Source organism: Protomyctophum bolini (genome assembly GCF_963924005.1).
Source record: "Protomyctophum bolini genome assembly, chromosome: 8".
NCBI lineage: Eukaryota > Metazoa > Chordata > Actinopteri > Myctophiformes > Myctophidae > Protomyctophum > Protomyctophum bolini.
Genome location: NC_137869.1, coordinates 50,126,101 through 50,147,013, shown reverse-complemented (window position 1 = coordinate 50,147,013; position 20,913 = coordinate 50,126,101). Strand labels below are relative to the sequence as shown.

General features: G+C 44.9%; 1 protein-coding gene across 1 annotated transcript in view; it reads left to right on the top strand.

Moving 5' to 3' along the window:
* Positions 1–20,913, top strand: part of szt2 (SZT2 subunit of KICSTOR complex) — a 145,607-nt gene that overhangs the window by 53,578 nt on the left and 71,116 nt on the right. The window contains exons 29-44 of the mRNA XM_080770643.1: positions 649–781; positions 1,355–1,483; positions 2,118–2,247; positions 4,626–4,718; positions 5,183–5,255; positions 6,789–6,948; positions 7,470–7,717; positions 10,063–10,201; positions 12,199–12,315; positions 13,949–14,018; positions 15,461–15,646; positions 16,720–16,977; positions 17,976–18,255; positions 18,857–18,931; positions 19,200–19,344; positions 20,132–20,261. Of these exons, the coding sequence (XP_080626769.1) occupies positions 649–781; positions 1,355–1,483; positions 2,118–2,247; positions 4,626–4,718; positions 5,183–5,255; positions 6,789–6,948; positions 7,470–7,717; positions 10,063–10,201; positions 12,199–12,315; positions 13,949–14,018; positions 15,461–15,646; positions 16,720–16,977; positions 17,976–18,255; positions 18,857–18,931; positions 19,200–19,344; positions 20,132–20,261 (2,366 nt within the window). The remainder of the gene's footprint in view (positions 1–648; positions 782–1,354; positions 1,484–2,117; positions 2,248–4,625; positions 4,719–5,182; positions 5,256–6,788; positions 6,949–7,469; positions 7,718–10,062; positions 10,202–12,198; positions 12,316–13,948; positions 14,019–15,460; positions 15,647–16,719; positions 16,978–17,975; positions 18,256–18,856; positions 18,932–19,199; positions 19,345–20,131; positions 20,262–20,913) is intronic.

Sequence of the window (20,913 nt, the reverse complement as noted above, 5' to 3'; positions counted from 1 at the left end):
TGGTCAGTTTGTTGAGTGTGGTGGGCGGTGACGTCACAGAGTGCGTTCAGTGTGCCTTATTTACGAACGACCACAGCTGTGACACATTCACACGAATTACACCGGACAACCCCAGCTTCAGGTGGCACTCTGCACACCCGGTGCGCAGCGCACTGGATTTTCGAACGACAACGCACCGAGTGCACTGAATAAACAAACGACGAGAGCACCGCTTATCCGTAGTTGGGTGGCGGGGGCAACAGCTCCACCAGAGTGCTCCAGACTTCCCTACCCAGAGTAACATTAGTGACCTCCTCCTGGGGGATCCAGTGAGTCGATTCCTCCAACTGTGCCTTGGTCTGCCCCGGGGTCTCCTCCCAGTGAGACGTGCCTCGAGGACCTCCCTAGAGAGACGCCCGAGAGGCATCCTAACCTAATGCCCGAACCACCTAAGCTGGCTCCTTTCCAGGAGACGAAGCAGCTACTCTACTCCGAGTCTCTCTCACGTGACTGAACTTCTCACCCTATCTCCAAGGCAGGGGTTCTCAACCTGGGGGTCGCGACCCCTCGGGGGGTTCTGGAATTATTTTGGGGGCTCCCGAAATGATTCCAAAATATTTTTGCAACTGAATGGCTGGAAAACGGAAATTATTATGTATTTGTACGTAGGTGTGTACCGGAGTCTGCAGCAGTCCTACAGCATAGCGTCCCAGGACGTGCTCACAGCCATGGATTACTGTGAGGAGTCCCTGCAGGAGATAGACATCACCTCCTTCCTACAGACCCTCTGTGGTCACATCAGGTACCATAGTTCCACACTCACTCCAGAAGGTCACTATAGTTCCACACTCACTCCAGAGGGCCACTATATTTCCACATTAACTCCAGAGGGCCACTATAGTTCCACACTCACTCCAGAGGGCCACCATATTTCCACATTAACTCCAGAGGGCCACTATAGTTCCACACTCACACCAGAGGGTCACCATATTTCTACACACACTCCAGAGGGCCACTATAGTTCCACACTCACTCCAGAGGGCCAGTATAGTTCCACACTCACTCCAGAGGGCCACCATCTTTTCACACTCACTCCAGAGGACCACTATAATTTCCACACTCACTCAGAGAGAGAGAGGGAGACAGAGGGAGACATATTATATATTAGCTTAAATTCTAGCGGGTCCTCTCGTCTGTTCTGAGGTCATTGGTGAGATCAGACGAGAGGACCCGCTGAATTTAAATTCTAGCGGGTCCTCTCGTCTGATCTGAGGTCGTTGGTGAGATCAGACGAGAGGACCCGCTGACTTTAAGCATATTATTATGCGGAGGAAAATAAACTTGTTACTATTATTATTATTATTATTATTTTCAGGGTCTTCCAGGAGCGCAGTGAAAGAGTAGCGGTACAGACGTCCGTGAAGACCCCTCCTACGTTTCTCATCGGAGAAGAAACGGAAGACGAGTGGCGCGCAAAGAGGCCTGATGTTACCTCATCACCCAGGTGCGCTGGTTTTGGCCTTCATTAAGGCGCTTTATATCGATATAAGAATGCCTAGCTATTTTCCATTTTTGGAAACGACACTTGGAATTGCACCTTTTGAATTGCGCTTTTGAACTATTTTGCACAAAAATAGCAGAAGTAGCAGTAACTACACATTCGGACCGTGTCACTTTGTAGGACATAGATTAAAACAAAAGAAAAAAAGATAACACAAAAAGTGTTGATTTTGACAGCAAATTTGGATTTTAGTTTTAGTCATAGTCTCTTGAATAGTTTTCATTTAGTTTTAGTCACATTTTAGTCATCTGGACTGTTTTAGTGTCTAGTTTTAGTCGACGAAATATCACAAGATTTTAGTCGACTAAAGTCTAAAGTTGATTTACCGTAAAATATTTTGGTATTTAGTTCTACTGGATTTCTTGTCCACTAGTCCCTCCCTATTAAACATTTTTAGTCTATTTTGTATTTGTTCAAAATATTTAGTCTTAGTTTTAGTCACCGCACCGTACATTTGTTTTTATTTCGTTTTCCTAAGTGAAAAAAGGTAGTCAACGGGCATTTCTCGTCATAGTTTTAGTCGACAAAGTCAACACTGTCCAACACTTGTTCTTCTGTGTGTTCTGTGATCCTATAGTGTGGATGCGTCATCTCCACCCATGCTGGACGAGCCCAAGATGACGGTGAAGGCGTCTGACTTCCCCCTGTCTCTCCTCCAGACACAGCACAAGTGTGAAGTGTGTCCACACCTGCACAAGATCATCCAGGTACTGCTGGAAAGCCAGCACCAATGGGCTAAGAACTTGGGCAGCTTCACTACTTCCTTCATAGGCGTTACCGATGATACTAAAGAAGGTAAAGATGAAAAATCAGGTGCGCTTCTTCAGGAAACTGCCCGTGGTTGAGGCAGTGGGTGCTCAGCTCAGCTTTACTCATCAACCAACTAAATGGAAAACTCGGCACTCCAAATTAAAACGTAATTTTAAACGTAAAAACTGTACAAAACAGCAACAGACATGTGACAACATAGCATAGGACAACATAGCATGAGCACATCTATGCAATTGATAAAAAAGGATAAGAAAATAATAGATTAGCCGTCATCATCATAAACCATCATCATCACCATCACAGTTTTTTTTCTTCTTTTTTTTACCTTCTTCTGGCAGCATTGACTGCTCGGATCGAGGCAGGGACAAAGGAGTATTTGTACCTGTTTTTTGTGGTCCCAGGGACACACAAACAAAGGCCATATGGCAGCAGCATATACTCCGAACTGAGTGGGTGTGCACTATTTTAGCAGATGGACAGGGCTTTTTTGAGCAGCTGTCTATTATAAAAGAAATCAAGGCTCTCCAAATTGGATGCCAGTGATTTTAGAAGCAGTTTTCACTTCAATTGCAATTCGCCCAGGGACATGGAACAGGAAACAGGAAATCATTCATGACCTGCCCATGGCCATCCTCGTCATTGCTAAGCAGGCTGATGATGATGGAGTCGTCCACGTAATTGACGATGAATCTGTTGTCGTGATTACTGCAACAGTCATCAGTCTGTCAAATATACAAGAGGGCAGAAAGAATGCAGCCCTGAGGCGAACCAGTGGATGTGGACAGAAGGCTATTTGTCAAAAAGTCAAGGATCCAGCCCACCAGACATGGGTCTAGAGTCTACTCTAGACCAAAGGTGTTAGTTAGTTTCTCTACCAGAACGTGGGGCTGGATCGTATTGAACGCTGATGAAAAATACAAAAAAAGCAGCCTGACATGACTTTCACTTCCTTCCAGATGTTTATAAAGTAGGTTGAGCAACCGAGTAGAGTGGCAGTTGCATCCTGGACGCCCCTGCCTCACCTACTGTATATGAAAACTGAAGAGGGTCTAGTAGGCTCTCAGTTTTAGTCCTAACTTGACTAGCTTCTCAAACTGTTGCATGATCAGGGAGGTGAGCACTAATACGCTATACTAATGAAGGCTCTGTTCCATTCTGGTCAAACAGAGTCAGGGTGCTGCTATAGAGCACCGAAGTCCTGACGTCACTGTCAGTAGAGGGCGTCAGTCCCCAGGTTCATGTACTTTTTATTTGCATTGGGGGATTATTTAGGGGGATTTTAGATCGCCTCAGCATCGACTGGAGGTGGAAATGTACAAATATACCCAAAGAGTAACAAAATAAACGTTATAAACGAGTCAAACAACCCAGAGACTGCATTTCCGGGTAGGCAGGGTTGCCGCATCTGCCTGTCGCACAACAGAAACGTAATGTTATTTACTTTTATTTTAATTTAATTGATATTTAATATATCGTGGTTAGTACGAGTTGAGTCACCACCAGCTGAGCTTACGTCAACAAAGAATCTCAGGAACGCAATGTGTTGACAGCTGGGCGTGACGTATATTAGCAGCGGCATTGCCTTCATATGTAGTTTCAAGGCTTTTGCGGCCACATTAATTCCATTTTCTCCAGAAACTGGCTGTATCAAATATGAATGGACATCATTAACGACGCACAGCCACTCCCCTGACAGAAAGGCCAGGGTGGTCGGTTTATTTTTCAAACACAGTTCTTATATGAAGCGACCTAAAATCGCCCTATGGGGATTATAATGCAAATAAAAAGTACATGAACCTGTGTATTGGCGCCCTCTACTGAAACTTACGTCAGACTTCGGTGCTCTATGGTGCATGTTGGCTCACTGGAAACATCACCAGTGGGTCCCAGAGTGTCTTTTAGTGGGTTCCAAATGGCCCTGGAAATACACGAAATGTAACAGAGCCTTAATTTGTGTCATCGATAACACCTGCTGATCGGTAAAACCTTAGCCAGGCTTTAATTTCGTCTGCGCGACAAATTAAAGCCTGGATTTACACATGGGCTGACCATGTGTAAAACCAACTTGTCACTCCACTCCGTGATAAAAAGCGTTAGAATGGTATACTCCAGCAACCAGTGGTTTCTGCTTCTGGTCGACACAATAACAGTGCTGCACTGGGGGGGGGGGGGGGGGGGGGGACAGATCGGTGAGCCAATCAGGCTGTGCGCAAATCTGAGCTGCGACCCTCCCATCTAGGCCAGAAAGGTCTAGCGTTAGCTCAGGCTAGTAAAACCATAACAATGGCTGATGTCTTCATGATGTGTTCAACAGGACAAGTTCATGCAGATTGGAGCTCACTATTTCAAGACGGTGCCATCCAATCCACATTACTTCTTCTACTGCCCGCCATCATCAAAGAAAGAGGTGCATCCCCCCCCCCCCCCCCACGTGTGTGTGTGTGTGTGTGTGTGTGTGTGTGTGTGTGTGTGTGTGTGTGTGTGTGTGTGTGTGTGTGTGTGTGTGTGTGTGTGTGTGTGTGTGTGTGTGTGTGTGTGTGTGTGTGTGTGTGTGTGTGTGTGTGTGTGTGTGTGTGTGTGTGTGTGTGTGTGTGTGTGTGTGTGTGTGTGTGTGTGTGTGTGTGTGTGTGTGTGTGTGTGTGTGTGTGTGTGTGTGTGTGTGTGTGTGTGTGTGTGTGTGTGTGTGTGTGTGTGTGTGTGTGTGTGTGTGTGTGTGTGTGTGTGTGTGTGTGTGTGTGTGTGTGTGTGTGTGTGTGTGTGTGTGTGTGTGTGTGTGTGTGTGTGTGTGTGTGTGTGTGTGTGTGTGCGCGTGTGTGTGCGCGTGTGCGCGCACCCAACAGCTTGAGTACTACCATTGTGTTGTTTCCACAGGAGGACTCTGACGGGGAGGACTGGAGACCCACTGATGAGGTGGTGTCAGAAGCTGAGCCAGCTACAGAAGACGGTGAGAGACGTCACTCTTCATATGATTTAGCTGTGTTTATTTTGAATGTCATTTAGCTCAGGGGTTCTCAACCCGTGGATCGCGACCCCCCGGGGGATTGCCAAATTAATTTTGGGGGTCCCCAAATTATTTAAAAAAAAAATTATATATATATATATTTATTTGCAACTGAATGGCTGAAAAAGATAAATGAAGAGTTTACATAGTACACATAGTACATGCATAAACTTTCCTTAATGATTATATCTGGTTTCAGTATTTTTTTATACTGTATTTTCACTATTATTATGGTTATTGTAGCGGCCAATTTGTATTGGGGGTGGGGAGGTGGGCGGGGCGGGGGTCACGAGACACGGCCAAAGCATTTCTGGGGGTCCCCAGCCAAAAACGTTGAGAACCCCTGATTTAGCTGAGCAGCATGTCATACAATGGCAGTGGATGGGAATGACTGAAAACCTCTTCTTGTTTATTCAGACCTTCAAAAAGTTTCATATCAAATGGCATGCAGTTGATTATTGTGCTGCATAAATAAGTGCGCGGGCGGCCACCGGTTGAGTTATCTGTGAGTTATCTGTTATCTGGTTTGGCGCAAACCTCGCGCTCGCTTTAGCTCGCTCGGTGGTGCCTCCTGCAGCTCAAGTTTGCTTGAGACAGCATGTACTCTGACGGTGTCCGAAGAGTAAAAAAAAACCCGGCTTCTGGTAGTAGGCCTCAGCTGTACTGTATTGAAAACAATACAGTGAACATATACATATAAGAATGTTAAAGTGCTAGGCTGAGGCAAAAAAGCCCAAGGGGCTTATACAAGGCCTCTACCTATGTAAAACACAATGAAACATTGTACAAGAGATATAGAATATCCAGAATACATGGTCGCATTATATAAAACAAGAACAAAACAAGAAAACAACAACATGATTAGAATACTTGGTTATCTACAGTACAGGATAAGAGAAAAGAAGAGATGATACAAAGTTGATATTGATATAATTAAGTGATCTGGTCAATTAAGTGGGTCCTAAGCTTATGTTTGAAAATATTGAATGAAGTAGAATTAGATGAGATTGCTGTATAAGTGTTCCATAGCTGGGCCCCCCTGTATCTGAAGGAGAACTGACACAGACCAGTACGGAACTTGGGAGATGTAAATGATTTGCCTGTCTCGTATTGAAGTGGTGCACATCACTGTTGAACTGGAAAAAGGCAAAGGAAATGAAACTGGCTGGAACAATACTTTGAAAATAAAGTTGCCGGTTTGGTATGTATTTAAATTAAAGACCCTTGCTGAAGGCCTACCAGTTTGAAGAGTAGAAAAACCCCTGGCTTATGGTAGTAGGCCCAGCTGAAGCCTACCAGTTTGCCCTATTTGCCATGCCGAACGGGAAGAGATGAGGCCGAGGTTTCTGTTGTTACTTTAACACACACACGCACGCACACACACACACGCACGCGCAGCTCAAAGAAAGAAAAAATAACTAAAAACAAACAAAACGGCTGTATACGCCGCCTGTGTCATCTCCTCCTCCTCCACAGAAACGGCGTACGGCTGCAGCATCGTGACGGAGAGCGACACGGACCTGGAGGTGATGTACCAGGACCCCCCCGCCCCCACCGCCTCCTCCAGGGGGAGCCAGGGGGGGGAGGATGAGGAGGAGGAGGAGGAGGGGGACACGGCCAAGATGGAGGAAACTGGGTCAGTGTTGATTTGGACAGCAAATTTGGATTTTTAGTTTTGGTCCTAGTCTCTTGAATAGTTTTCATTCACATTTTGGCCACCTGGAGTGTTTTAGTGTTAGTCTAGTTTTATCCGGCTGAATGTCGTCTAAATCTACAGTTAATTTAGTCGACTGAAATGTATTGGAAAATAGCAGATCTACAAGCGCACAGCGTGACACGTGGACTTGTAGATCTGCTATTTTCAGCATGCAAACCAATTGTAGCATGACTTATACCAGATCTCTTGTCCACTAGTCCCACCCTAACATTTTAGCCTTTGTTGTTGTTAGCATTTGTTGACGGAAATTGTCAATATAGCACCGAAGTCACTTTCAGTAGAGGGCGCCAACACACAGGTCCATGTATTTGCAGTGAAATCTCCATAGGGCGATTTTAGGTTGCTTCATATAAGAACTATGTTTGAAAAATAAACCGACCACCCGACCAGCTTTATTATTATTATTATTATTATTTTTTATTTTGGTCACGTTTTTTTAGCAGACGGAATCAACACTGGTCGGGCTCCGACTCCAACACCGCAATGAACCGCGGCGGCGGCTGCTGTGACGAGGACGAGGACTCCTCCTTCAGCGTCCTGGAGGGAGACAGCCTGCCCGGAGACACGGCGGCGCTGATGGACGCCCACCGCGCCGAGATGCCGCCGCTGTTCCTGCACCTCACCTGCTCCGTCAACGTCAAGAGCTGCCACGGGTCCATGCCCGTGCACACCCTGCCCACGTGTCTGGGTGAGTACAGTACAGTACAGTACAGCAGTTGTTGTTTTTGGCAGCAAATTTTGATTTTTAGATTTTAGTTTTAGTCCATTGAATAGTTTCCATTTAGTTTTAGTCACATTTTAGTCACCCGGAATGTTTTATGAGATATTGAGATATGAGATTTGGCAGGCCTTGATGCCATCGTAATGACTGATTTTACACTTGCTGTAAATAGCAGATCTACAAGCTCACAACGCTTCGCGTTGCGACGCAACACACAACAGGTCGGGAGTTATTAAACCGAACGTGGACGCTGTTTCAGTGTTACATTTGCTGCGCATATCGGATTAATTGTAACGGCATGCATGATAAATGTAACAACGCTAAAAAACACCATTAAACATATCGTTTTCAGCTTAAAGCAATTATATTTCATTGAAGCAACTCCTTAGCATTGTTTTCATACCATGGATGTGATAAGAAAATGTATCAAACATAAGGGAAATATTAAATAGTATCGGGTGTACCAGTTTGGCCATTTCTTTTTTTTCAATGGGGCAATACATTGATTAAACAAACGTTTGATTGATTGAGTTGTACAATGTTATACAACCCTAAACTAATTTTAGAATACACTACACAATACAATACAATTTTAGAACATATTTTGCACGTTTCTTTTTTTTACTCAGAGATCCGTTTAGCTACACATGTAATATTTTCAGGCAACAGACCTACACATGTCAGCTACCATAAACCACTTCAAGTTATTAGGACGAAATAACTGACAGGAGTGACGGTGCTGTGCTGTGAGTAAACTAATAGGGGAGAGCCGCCAAGGATGTAACATTTTGCACGTTTCATTTTTTTACTCAGAGATCCGTTTAGCTACACATGTAATATTTTCAGGCAACGGACCTACACATGTCAGCTACCATAAACCACTTCAAGTTATTTTTTTGATAAAACAGGTCGGGAGTTATTAAACCGAACGTGGACGCTGTTTCAGTGTTACATTTGCTGCGCATATCGGATTAATTGTAACGGCATGCATGATAAATGTAACAACGCTAAAAAACACCATTAAACTTATCGTTTTCAGCTTAAAGCAATTATATTTCATTGAAGCAACTCCTTAGCATTGTTTTCATACCATGGAAGTGATAAGAAAATGTATCAAACATAAGGGAAATATTAAATAGTATCGGGTGTACCAGTTTGGGCTTTTCTTTTTTTTCAATGGGGCAATACATTGATTAAACAAACGTTTGATTGATTGAGTTGTACAATGTTATACAACCCTAAACTAATTTTAGAATACACTACACAATACAATACAATTTTAGAACATATAATATTGGCCAATATGTCAAATATGTAAATATTACATATAATGGCATTGAATGGAAGCGGACCATTTGTAACACATGTTACAAATGACCCGCTTAAGAAAAAAAATGTAGCACACATATACTCGCCAATAACTCCCCGTAGGACAAAGGGAAAGACTTCAAACTTCCTGGGCACGTAGAGTACGTTGCTGTACACATACTGACGCGATGGCGTCATGGTGGCGTTGACCAATCAAGAGATAACGTCCATGTTACAACCGTGAAGCGTTACAACCTTGGCGGCTCTCCCCTACATTTGTTACTAACATTAGGTTGTGGCGAAGTAGAAACGTGGCGAGCAGATAGTGTGTTTTGGACAAACAGGCTAGGTATTGGTGTTGATTTGGGTCAACTGGACAAACAGCGTGGTGTTGTTTTGTGTCTGTGTTTGTGTTGGAGCGCCTCAGTGTGGCCGTACAGGTCATGTGCAACCTCTTCCACAGAGAGATGGAGACACTAAATCTCAGCTGGACAAACATGTTTGCATGCATGCATCGCTGCCTTGCATGCTGTGTGCTACTGTTGAGTCTGTCACTTACTTTGACTGATTTATGGCATTGTCTTTCTGTTAAAATCCAACTATGTTAATTTAAGAACTCTGGGCATATAGGTCATTGTTTATTCACTGTGCACACGTGTAGCCTATTGTATGTCAGACTGTATGTCAGTCCCACAGTCACAATCCTTTAGTAATTAGGCTGTGGAAATATTCAGGACAAAACAATGGTACATTTCCAATAACCCATCCGTTATGTGGAGTCAACTCCCGCCATTTATTTCTTCCCATAGTGCGTGGCGAAGTAGCTCTGGGATGAGTGCGCGCGAAGCGCGCACGAAATTCTAGTATATATACGGACTTGGGGGGAAAAAAGAGTTAATTGACGTCTAAATGTAAGATGTGCCGTCCTGGACGTACGAGACGCACAGAATAGGCCCCTCTGTTTCAGTAGACGTTGGGCGGTAACGACTGCTTTTTCCTCGCAGGGGAAGTCATATCGTGTCTGGAGAACAGCGACAGTCTCCAGTCAGTGGATCTGAACGAGCTGTCTGTCACTCTAGACATCTTTGTGCTGACATTACCTCTGGAGATAGAGGCCATGGCGTCTGACTTCCACCACAACAGGTGAGACACTCACACTTTAGGGACTGATCGTTTTTTATGCACCTGGGTTTGGGCTGGGTTTCCGTTTTTTCTAATAGACTCCATAGACACATACAAAACACCTGGCGGTCTATTAGAATAATGTTAACTCCATAGACACGTACAAAACACCTGGGGGTCTATTAGAGTAATGTTAACTCCATAGACACGTACAAAACATCTGGCAGTCTATTAGAGTAATGTTAACTCCATAGACACATACAAAACACCTGGGGGTCTATTAGAGTAATGTTAACTCCATAGACACATACAAAACACCTGGGGGTCTATTAGGGTAATGTTAACTCCATAGACACGTACAAAACACCTGGGGGTCTATTAGGGTTATGTTAACTCCATAGACACTAGAGTTCTCATTTTCTGCCAGGGCCGAGCCTCGGGCTCTGTGATTTTACGTGATTTGTTTCTTTTTCTCCTTTTTTCAAGAATGTTATAATAAAAATAGCAATTCTGTTATTTGTGTAATGTGTACGCTATATAGCCTACAAGTATGTATTTATTATGAAGAGGGCTGCGTTATGGCGATTCACTTGTGACAGGAGGAAGCCGGAGGAGTGGAGATGGGGGGCTTGGACTGCAGTAATGCTATCCTACACTCGCGAACCGGGCGTCGGATCACATTACTGGCGGTTCGCGAGTGTAGGATAACGTTACCGCAGTGGGGCTTGGAATGGATTACTGACTGCGCAGGCAGGGAGAAGTGAACGGTGGGGTGGTTGTTCAATGTAGTGTTTCTCAACCTTTTTTGTCCCGGGGCACACTTTTCATAGCCTAAAAATCTCGGGGCACACCTAGATATACGGTGTGTGTATATACTGTATATATACCGGTGTATATATAGTAAATATATATATTATATATAATATATATATCTGAATGCTCTCAGAGCCTGCATATCTGAGCTGTTGATCAGCTATTTTCAGCACACATTTTGTATGACGAAGAATAAATCAGGCATCAGTGCTCTTCACTCACTGGGAGGGAGATTAGATTAATGTCTTTTGTTGGCCGATCATCATGTATGGACACAGGCTACCTCCTCGATGCAAACATAACAAGCTTTGGAAGCTATTTTTCGTGGCACATTATATGTTTAATCAAACAACAAGTTTACCTCCTCAATCAGTGTTTGGGTCGGGAGCTTACAGTCTATGGTCGGGAGTCGGCTGTCTGTGTAGATCATGACTGATCATCATGCAGTTAGATATGCGCGGCTTTGCGCGCTGCGCTCCAGTGATATTGTACAGCTGAGAAAGATTCGTTAATTTGTGTCGGATAAGCTGCGTTCAGGCCTGAATATATATCCGCCTCGGTTCGTCCAGTTTGTACCGCGGCAGGTCACGCTGCGCCCGTTTGCGCGATTCTCGTCTTTGCATTGACTTTGTATGTAATCGCGCCGCTCTGACCATCCAAGTCTGAAGGGCTTATTGGTGGGTTTTCGTGAACGATCGTTCTTTGAACACTGGGCGTCAGGCGAACGTCCAATGTTTTTATCAATGGAACGGGCAAGCACTGCGGGATGTTTTTTTTCCCTCCACTCATCCTTCCAGCAAGTCGCACCTGTGCGACCTCGTTAAATTTGAACTTGCACGTTAATAAATTAAGTATTATATGCGACCTATTAAGTCGCACGCTGGAGCCCTGCCACTGTGTCTGTTGCAGGTACATGTCACCACTGTTTCTGTGTCTGTTGCAGGTACAGTCACCACTGTTTCTGTGTCTGTTGCAGGTACACGTCACCACTGTTTCTGTGTCTGTTGCATGTACACGTCACCACTGTGTCTGTTGCAGGTACACGTCACCACTGTGTCTGTTGCAGGTACACGTCACCACTGTGTTCTGTGTCTGTTGCAGGTACACGTCACCACTGTGTTCTGTGTCTGTTGCAGGTACACGTCACCACTGTGTCTGTTGCAGGTACACGTCACCACTGTGTTCTGTGTCTGTTGCACTTGCAGGTACACGTCAGAGAGCAGCGTGTCGTTGAATCGCTCTCCGGGGCAGCCCTCCTCCTACCGCTCTGACGACGAGCTGATGGGGACTCTGGACCAGCTGAAGGGAGAGGCCATGGAGGCGTAAGGAACACACATCCTACAACTCCTTAGACCAGTTTAAGAGCCATAAACGTCAAAAGGTCTAATTGCCAATTATGTACCGGATGCCACGGACGACAAGACGTCTTCCCTTTTTCTTTTATTTTTATCCAAAATTCCTCTAATCTGGTGTAAAGTTGTTGACATGCACATTACATGCATAATAGAATTGCAAATTATTTATTTCTTTATAATGGGAGAATTGGCACTCAAAGCCTAAACTGGTGACCACCAGGTGGCGCTGAAAGAGTTGTAATACCTTAGACCAGATTCTATAACATGTCTAAAAAGGGGCGTGGGATCCCAAATTTATTTTGCGGGGTCCCCAAATTATTTAAAAAAGAACTGTCCAGCCATCTGAATGGCGGGGAAATAGAAATTTAGAGTTTACATAGTACACATAGTGCATGCATAAACTTTCCATAAAGATTATATCTGGTTTCAGTATTTATTTCTAGTCCTTACCCATTCTGATATATTTCAACTTGTATAATATATTTGTGTGTGTTTTTTAATAAATAAAAACAGTAGTATAGTATAACATGAAAGTATTCTTACAATACAAATGCAGAGCTTTGGCTTGAGAGAACTCATGGCTTCAAGACAGTTGTATCTCGTGTTGCACAGTACACACGTGCTGACGCACACACACACATATTCACACACACACACACGTGCGCACAGCGGGGGCAGGGGATCCCGTCCGCTGGAGGAATGCCGGCTTCCCTCCGGTGTCGCTGGGCACGTCTCTCAGACCTCCTTTTCTGGTTGCTGTCGCTTATGTGCGAAATTGCCCTGGCACAGGTGACCCAGAGTTTCCAGCTCCGTGGGGTTGATGGTAGTGCGCTTTAGGAGATCTTTGGTATAGTCCTTGTAGCGCCTCTTTTGTCCACCAGTGGCACGCTTTGCATCGTGCAGTTGGCCGTAGAGGACTTGGCGGGGCCTGTGTTGAGGCATGCGGATGGTGTGTCCTATACACCGCAGGTGTTTTTTTTAGCCACAGCTGCTTCCATGCAGGTGGATTCTGTGCTGTGTGATCGACTGCTTTGATGGGGGTACCGTTTATGTGGAAGCTGGGGGGTGAAGATGACTGGGTTGGGACATGACTTCAGCCTGGAGGCCCACACCAGTGGTGGAAGTCAACATGTGAAAGGAGCAGTGGATGTATAAGATAAGCGAGGGACGTGCGTGCGTGCGTGCGTGTGCGTGCAGGTCGGCAGTCTGAGTGGTAGGCCAGGCGCAAAGTTGTATAGGCCACTGTTTGTTGTGTTGCGGTGGGAGCAGAGGAAGCATGACAGTGGGTGGCGCAGGTGTGAGGTTGCACGATTTCCTATGTTAAGTATGGGGCCATTTTAATTCACGGGGGGCGGGGCGGGCGGGGGGTCACGAGACATGGCCAAAGCATTTCCGGGGGTCCCCAGCCAAAAACGTTGAGAACCCTGTTCTAAATCATGACAGTTTTGGACATACATACATACATACATACCCAGCCGATCGCAGTACTTGCACACTCTGCTTGCGCAAGTAATAATAATAATGAATAGAATAGCAGATCTACAACCAGCTAATTCCAATATGTTGGACAACAGAATAACTTGTTGAATTCTATCTGCAGGATATCCGGAGACCCCCTGTCCAAACTCCCAGCACCGCACAAGTTAGCCATGCTGGCTACAATGGATGAGGTGAGTTTGAGTATCTAAGTAAAAAAATAAAGTGAAATATAGCTGCAAGCAGCGATAAGGCGGGACCAAGGAGAGGGAGAGAGAGAGAGGGGGTGGAGAGAGAGAGAGAGAGATAGTGGAGAGAGAGAGAGGGGGGGTGGAGAGAGAGACACAGAGAGAGAGAGAGAGAGAGAGAGAGAGAGAGAGAGAGAGAGAGAGAGAGAGGGTGGAGAGACAGATAGAGAGAGAGAGAGGGAGGGGTGGAGAGAGAGAGAAGACAGAATACACTTATTACACTATTACACTATTAGACTTATTACACTATTACACTATTACACTACTATTACACTATTACACTATTACAACACTATTACACTTAATACACTATTGCACTACTATTACACTATTACTTATTACACCATTACACTGCTATTACATTATTACACTATTACACTAAATACACTTATTACAGTTACTAGTATCTCTATTATTGTGATGTCATGTCCGAGAGACAGAGAGAGAGAGAGAGAGAGAGAGAGAGAGAGGGAGAGATAGATATGCACAAATAAGAATCACAGGCTGAGTTGTCGCTACGCAGATTTGAACCAGTGACCCTGTGGTCCAAAGGCGAGAGCTCTACCGACTGAGCTAAGCAGACACTGTCAGTTGACTCATTCTAAACAATAACATCATGCAGTATAGGTATTAGCTGCCAACCGTATTTGGAAGACGTATTAGTTGCATGAGAGGTTTCACAAAACAGCATTTTCGTTGGCTCATAAAAACTTCATTTTTTCACTTAAAAGAAATCTGTTACGATTTTTTGTTCGTTTAAGTCCAAAGTTCAAGTGTAGCCGTTTTTGTACATTTTGATCAAAGATTCTGGGAGGAGATAGATTTTAAATGGTTTTCATATAATTCAAAATGGTGGGTAATCTAAAGGTCAGAGGTCAAAAGTCAGAATACGAAAGTTGTTCGCCATGAGGAGACAAATATGTGTATCAAAGTGTCATTGCCAACGGTCAAACGGTTCATGAGATATGCACGTTCAAAGTTTGCATTTTCAGTGCTATAGCGCCACCATTTGGCCAATGGTCATGGGCTTCACATGGTCACCGTTTGGCATGGCCCTCTACCAGATTACAGAGTTTCGTAAAAAGCGACTGCACGGTTCAGTCAGAACAGCTATTTTTGGCGGAAGGAGAAGAAGAAGGAGAAGAAGAAAAAAAAACACAAATACAAGAAGTGACCAAAGTCACTGCGTGTCTTCTTGGTCCCTTAATTACATCACTTATACACCCTTCTGTAAGGGATAGTCAGTGGGGTAGCAGGTACTTCTTGGGCAGTTTGTTAAAAGATTGTTTGTGTGTTTGTGTTTGTGTGTGTGTGTGTGTGTCTGTGTCTGTGTCTGTGTCTGTGTCTGTCTGTCTGTGCTCGCGTGTGCATCCATTCGTGCATGCCAGATTCGATGGCTGCTGGAGGACGAGATGGTGTCGGCGCTGCGTCACTCTCGCTCCATCACGGCCTCCACGCTGCAGAAGGTGGCGGACCACGTGCTGCAGTCCAGCGGCCGGCCGCGCTGCCACTGCGAGGTGGTCCCTCTGCAGTTTGTCTTTGGCCCCGAGCAGTCCCTGGAGAGGTTCAAGCAGGTGAGCTCTAACTCCACACCTTTGGTGTTTTAACCCATTTAGACCTGAGGACGATTCTACAAATGCCTTCAAATTCCTGTTCTGAAAAACCCTGTTCATGAGTCGTTCTCAAACATTTTCATATCAAGGACCCCCAAAAATATATGTATACACATATATACATTATGTGTATATACATATATACGTATATATTTATAGAGTTAAAAACATTAGCTCTGAAAGAATATATATTCAAAGATTTGCGCCACATTTTCACGATTAAAAGAAAATAGCATACCTACAAGCTCGTAGCGAGGCACTTGGTGCCGTGCTATGAGCTTGTAGATCTGCTATTTTTGAATAGCTAAAGTATAACACCAACGGGTTCCCGCCCAGAATCGGTTAAAGGAGAATCCCATGCTAGAAGGCTTTCTTACCTTTCTTTGTAGTTGTTACGTGACCCCACCAAAGCGGACCAGGTGTTATTTTGTGCAAAAGTGCATTATTGGCTATTTCCCCTACCATAAGCCCTCAATGAATTGCATTGAATTGAATGGGGCACTGGGGTGTTGTGCTAATTTGCTTATTTCCATCGCTCAATTTTAATTTTAATTCAAATAATTATATATCCTCTCTTCATAATGTAAATAGTATCCCAAGCGGCACACTTTACTACTTATTTTGATGGAAATCAAATGGAATTAGCACAAAAACCCAACCCCCATTGAGGGCTTAAATTAGGAGAAATAGCCAATAATGCACTCTTGCACAAAATAACACCTGGCCGTCTTTGGTGGGGACATAACAACTACAAATAAAGGTGAGAAAGCCTTCTAGCATGGAACTCTCCTTTAAACATTATGTTATAATTTAGCTATTGCAAAATAGCAGATCTTCAAGCTCCGAGTGGAGTGTTACGAGCTTGTAGATCTGCTTTTTTATCGTGAAAATGTGGAGTGTGCTGGCGTGTGCTGTGCCTAGTTTCTCCTGGCGGATCCTGCCGGGAGCTGCCTATGCCATAAAAAGCATAGGTGAGTTCCAGTCTAACCAACGTGTGCCACACTCTCTCTCTCTCTCTCTCTCTCTCTCCACAGGAGTTCCGGCGGGTGGCGTTTTCGGGCTACGTGCTGAACGGAGAACAGGACCACTTCCACTACATGTCCCTGAGCCGCATGCACCCGCACCGCATGCAGGTAGCCAGGAAGCTGTGCGAGCCTGCAGCCAGCAGCAGTCCTACCTGTCCCCACCCCGGAGGACACGCCGAGGACGGCTGCTCCGCACCGGGGACAGTCCTGGATGTGGACGTGGACGTGGACACGGCGGGACTCGACGCGGAGGTGGTGGTGGAAGAAGTAACTCGCATGCATTTGACTTCGCCCATTTTATCAACCTATTTCAACAGAATTGGTCCTTCATATAATGCTCATTAAACCTTTTAACCCATTCTGACCTGAGATCAGATTCTAAAATTGTCTTCTACATCCTGACAGTTTTCTGAAAAGGCTATGTTTCTATGTTTCTATGTCGTTCTTCGATTTTTCAAAAATAGCAGACCTACAAGCTCGTAGCTCGAGCTTGTAGATCTGCTATTTTTCAATAGCTAAAGCATAACGTAATGCTAACACCAAAAGGGGTTCCCGCCTAAAATGGGTTAAGACCCGAGGACCAGATTCTACAATTCGGTTTATTTCTGGAAAAACCTATGTTTTCTATGTCAGTGTTTCTCAGAATATTTGCTTTGCAATGGCACAACGTGCGTCGTGAGTGTAAAATCAGGCATTACGACGTCATCAACGCCTGCCCAAAACCCATTTTTTGTAGATTGTAGAACTGTAGATGTAGTTGACTAAAATCGTATGACTTCACCACTGGTCTCACTGCTGGATCACTCCAATTACCATAATGCTTTGCTGCACTCACCCCACCTTGTGGAGAGGGGGAGGGCTGTTTTAAGGCTCATTCATAGTCTGGATTTTCGGTGGTGAGGAGACCACCGAACTACAACATGACGTCACGAGCCACGATGAAGAGCAAACCACCGCCCCAGCCCTTCTCTCTGTTTTTACTCACCACCGCTCAACGTTATTTCAGCTCCGGTGGTCACCTCACCACCGGAAATCCAGACTATGATTGAGACAATATGACCAGTGTCTGTGACATGACTGGCACTTTGAAATACTAACATATCTAAAAAACACATATTTCACACATACAAACCACAGGAGAGTGTTTCTTGTCTCCCAAACATCATTACAATAAGATCTGGTTGCAACAAGGGGTGAAGTGGCCTCTTTTTAATGAAATGTCATTCAAAAGGCGATCACCGCTGATCTTCCGTGCAAATTTGCAGGTTGATGACAAGAGGGGTGCTGTGGATGTGTGCGCGGACCCAGGCGGCGAGCCGACCAAACCCACGGAGGCGATCGCGGACGCCAATAAGCGCGAGGCAGAGGACGCCTCGATGGCGGCGGACGCGCCCCACCCCCAACCCCCCGCAGGCACCGCCGCAGCACTGCCCCCACCACCACCGTCGGAGCACTGCTGTACTGAAAACCTCCCCTGCTCCTCCTCGCCCCCGAAGACCCCGTCTGCCCTCAGCCTGGCCGAGTCGGTACAGTCCGCCACGCAGAGTGAGTCTTCTCAAGTCCATCGATTGCACCGAATAATATGAAACGTCGTCGATTTGAACCCATTTTAGAGCTGCTGATGCCGATTCCACTGCCTTTTTAAAACAGTTTAAGCCCAAACCACAAATGGGTGGGGACGCCACAACACGGTTTTAGCGTTTGCCCCAGCGGTGTGATGTCCTGTTGCACGTCGGCACATGGTGGCACATGTGACTGTACTGGCCAATCACAGCAGTTGGTCTGTGCAGCAGACTGTTTTGAGTGGTGTTAGCCACTCCAATGCACAGCTTTGTGTGTCTGTCCCTATATGTACTGTGTCCCTATGTATGTCTGAGTATGGACAGCTGCAACTCTGCCGGGTCACGCCGGGTGGCACTGTTTGTTGAGCAGCTTAAAGGGCTACAGTAACAGCTGTTGAGCTTCACACTTACCACTATAACAATAGCACAGGGGATCCGCACGTAATTCTGATGGAGCATTAGTCCGACATGTGGGAACCGCTCGAACATGCACTGCTCCCGTGCTTGCGGTTATGGTTAGGTTAGTGTTGCACACACACACACACACACACATCACCACTCATATATATATTTTTTTTTTTCAGGTAGTGGGAAGCTGCGTCCCAGTCGGGTACAGAGTGTGGTGTCCAGCCAAGGCAGCCTGGACTCTGACATGCTGGGTAAGACGACTGTACACACAGCATGGTATTAACCCATTTAGACCCGAGGACGAGTCTACAAAATGTCTTCTAAATCCTGACCGTTTTCTGAAAAACCTATATTTCTATGTCAGTGGTTCTCAAAATATTTCATGTCAAGCACCCCACATATTATATGTAATTGGCTGCTGACCTCCATCTGAAAGTGTGTGTGTGTGTGTGTGTGTGTGTGTGTGTGTGTGTGTGCGCGTGTGCGTGTGCGTGTGCGCGTGCGCGCACACGTGTTCAGGTTATGACGGTGGCAGCAGTGACTCAGAGTGCGACGGCTCCTCCACCATGGTGGATGAGCAGGAGGGACAAGCCCGTCTGATGCCCGACTTCTGGCTCATCGTCAAGATCCACCAGGACCGCGTGGAGGTCTACTCCCATTCCAGGTGACTCACTCACTGACTTAAATAACACAGCGCCAGTTTAGGCTTTGAGTGCCAATTCTCCCATTATAAAAAAAGAAAGAAATTGTAATTCAATTATGCATGTATTGTGCATGTCATCACCTGTAAAACAGATTAGAGGAATTTTCAAAATATAAATTCCCAAGGGAGCACGTCTTGTCGTCCGTGGCATCCGGTCCATAATTGGCAATTAGACGTCTTGTCGTTTATGGCTCTTAAATTGTAGCTTCTCAACTGCCTCTCGTTCAAAATATGAACGTGATTAGCAATATTATGGAAACGAGAGCAAGGTAAGCAAGCAAACAAATAACCCACTATTCTGAAAAACCTGTGTTTCTATATCAGTGGTGCTCAAACTATTTCATGTCAAGGACACCCAAATACACCTCCTCATGGAGTTGGCGTTTTAACTTTTGTAAAAAAAAAGAATATTTTTTCGAGTGCTAGGATCACCACCTTTTCTTCAACATTTTAGTCCTTTTGATATTTGAAGCACCAGTCTACTTTTTGTAGACTTTGTCTGCACCTCCATTTGAGCACCTTTCTTTTTTCGCTTAAAAGTATTGAACATTGTGGTTGTGGGTTTTTACAAACATTGGACCAATGAAAACACAAGCTTGTGACTAACAACTGAATTGGATCATATTTTTTTCTCCCATTTCCAGAAAGTTTCCAGGTATATCATCATCCAAAGTTTCCTCCCGACACCATTGCTGTACAGTTGACTACATGTTTATTTATTTATTTTTATTTTTTTGTATGACTGCAGGAATTTGACGGAGGAAAAAGAAGAGATTGCAGAGGAGTTTGAGAAGAAGGCAGAGGAGTTGGATGAGTGTCTGAGCCTGCATCGGACCGTGGTGCAGAAGATTGGAGAGATCTGTCGAATAGTTAACCAGGTACATACAATGTTAATTTTAACAAGTCACTGCACAACCTGGCTCCCCCATACCTCTCCGCCCTCCTCGAGCTACACGCACCATCCCACTCCCTCAGGTCCAGCGACGCTGGCCTCCTTGTGATCCCCAAGAAGATCAGGCTTAAAACCTGGGGCGACAGGGCCTTCCCTCCCCAAACGCATCTGGGATGCCCCTCACTCCCCACCTTCAAAACTGCACTAAAATCCCACCTGTTCAGAATAGCATTCCCTAGCTGATGTGTTACATCTACTGTTGTTATTCTTATTTTACTTGTTTTCTAAGTTTTTTTTTTTTTTCTCATGTCCCCCCCCCAAGCCCCCACACATGTAAAGCATTTTTGGGTATTAGAAAAGTGCTATATAAGTTCCAGATATTATTATTATTATTATTATTATTATTAATAATTTTGTCGACTAATTACTATGACAAAAAATGTTCGTTGACTACCTTCTTTCACTGACGAAAACTAAATGGAAAACTAACTAAAAACTAAGCTATGATGAACTAAGACATATATTGACATACATATATTGACATATTTTTCTCAACAAATATTAATTAGACAAAAATGTTAGGAAGGGACTAGTGGACAAGAGATCCAGTATAAGTATTTTTTTACTTGCTGAAAATA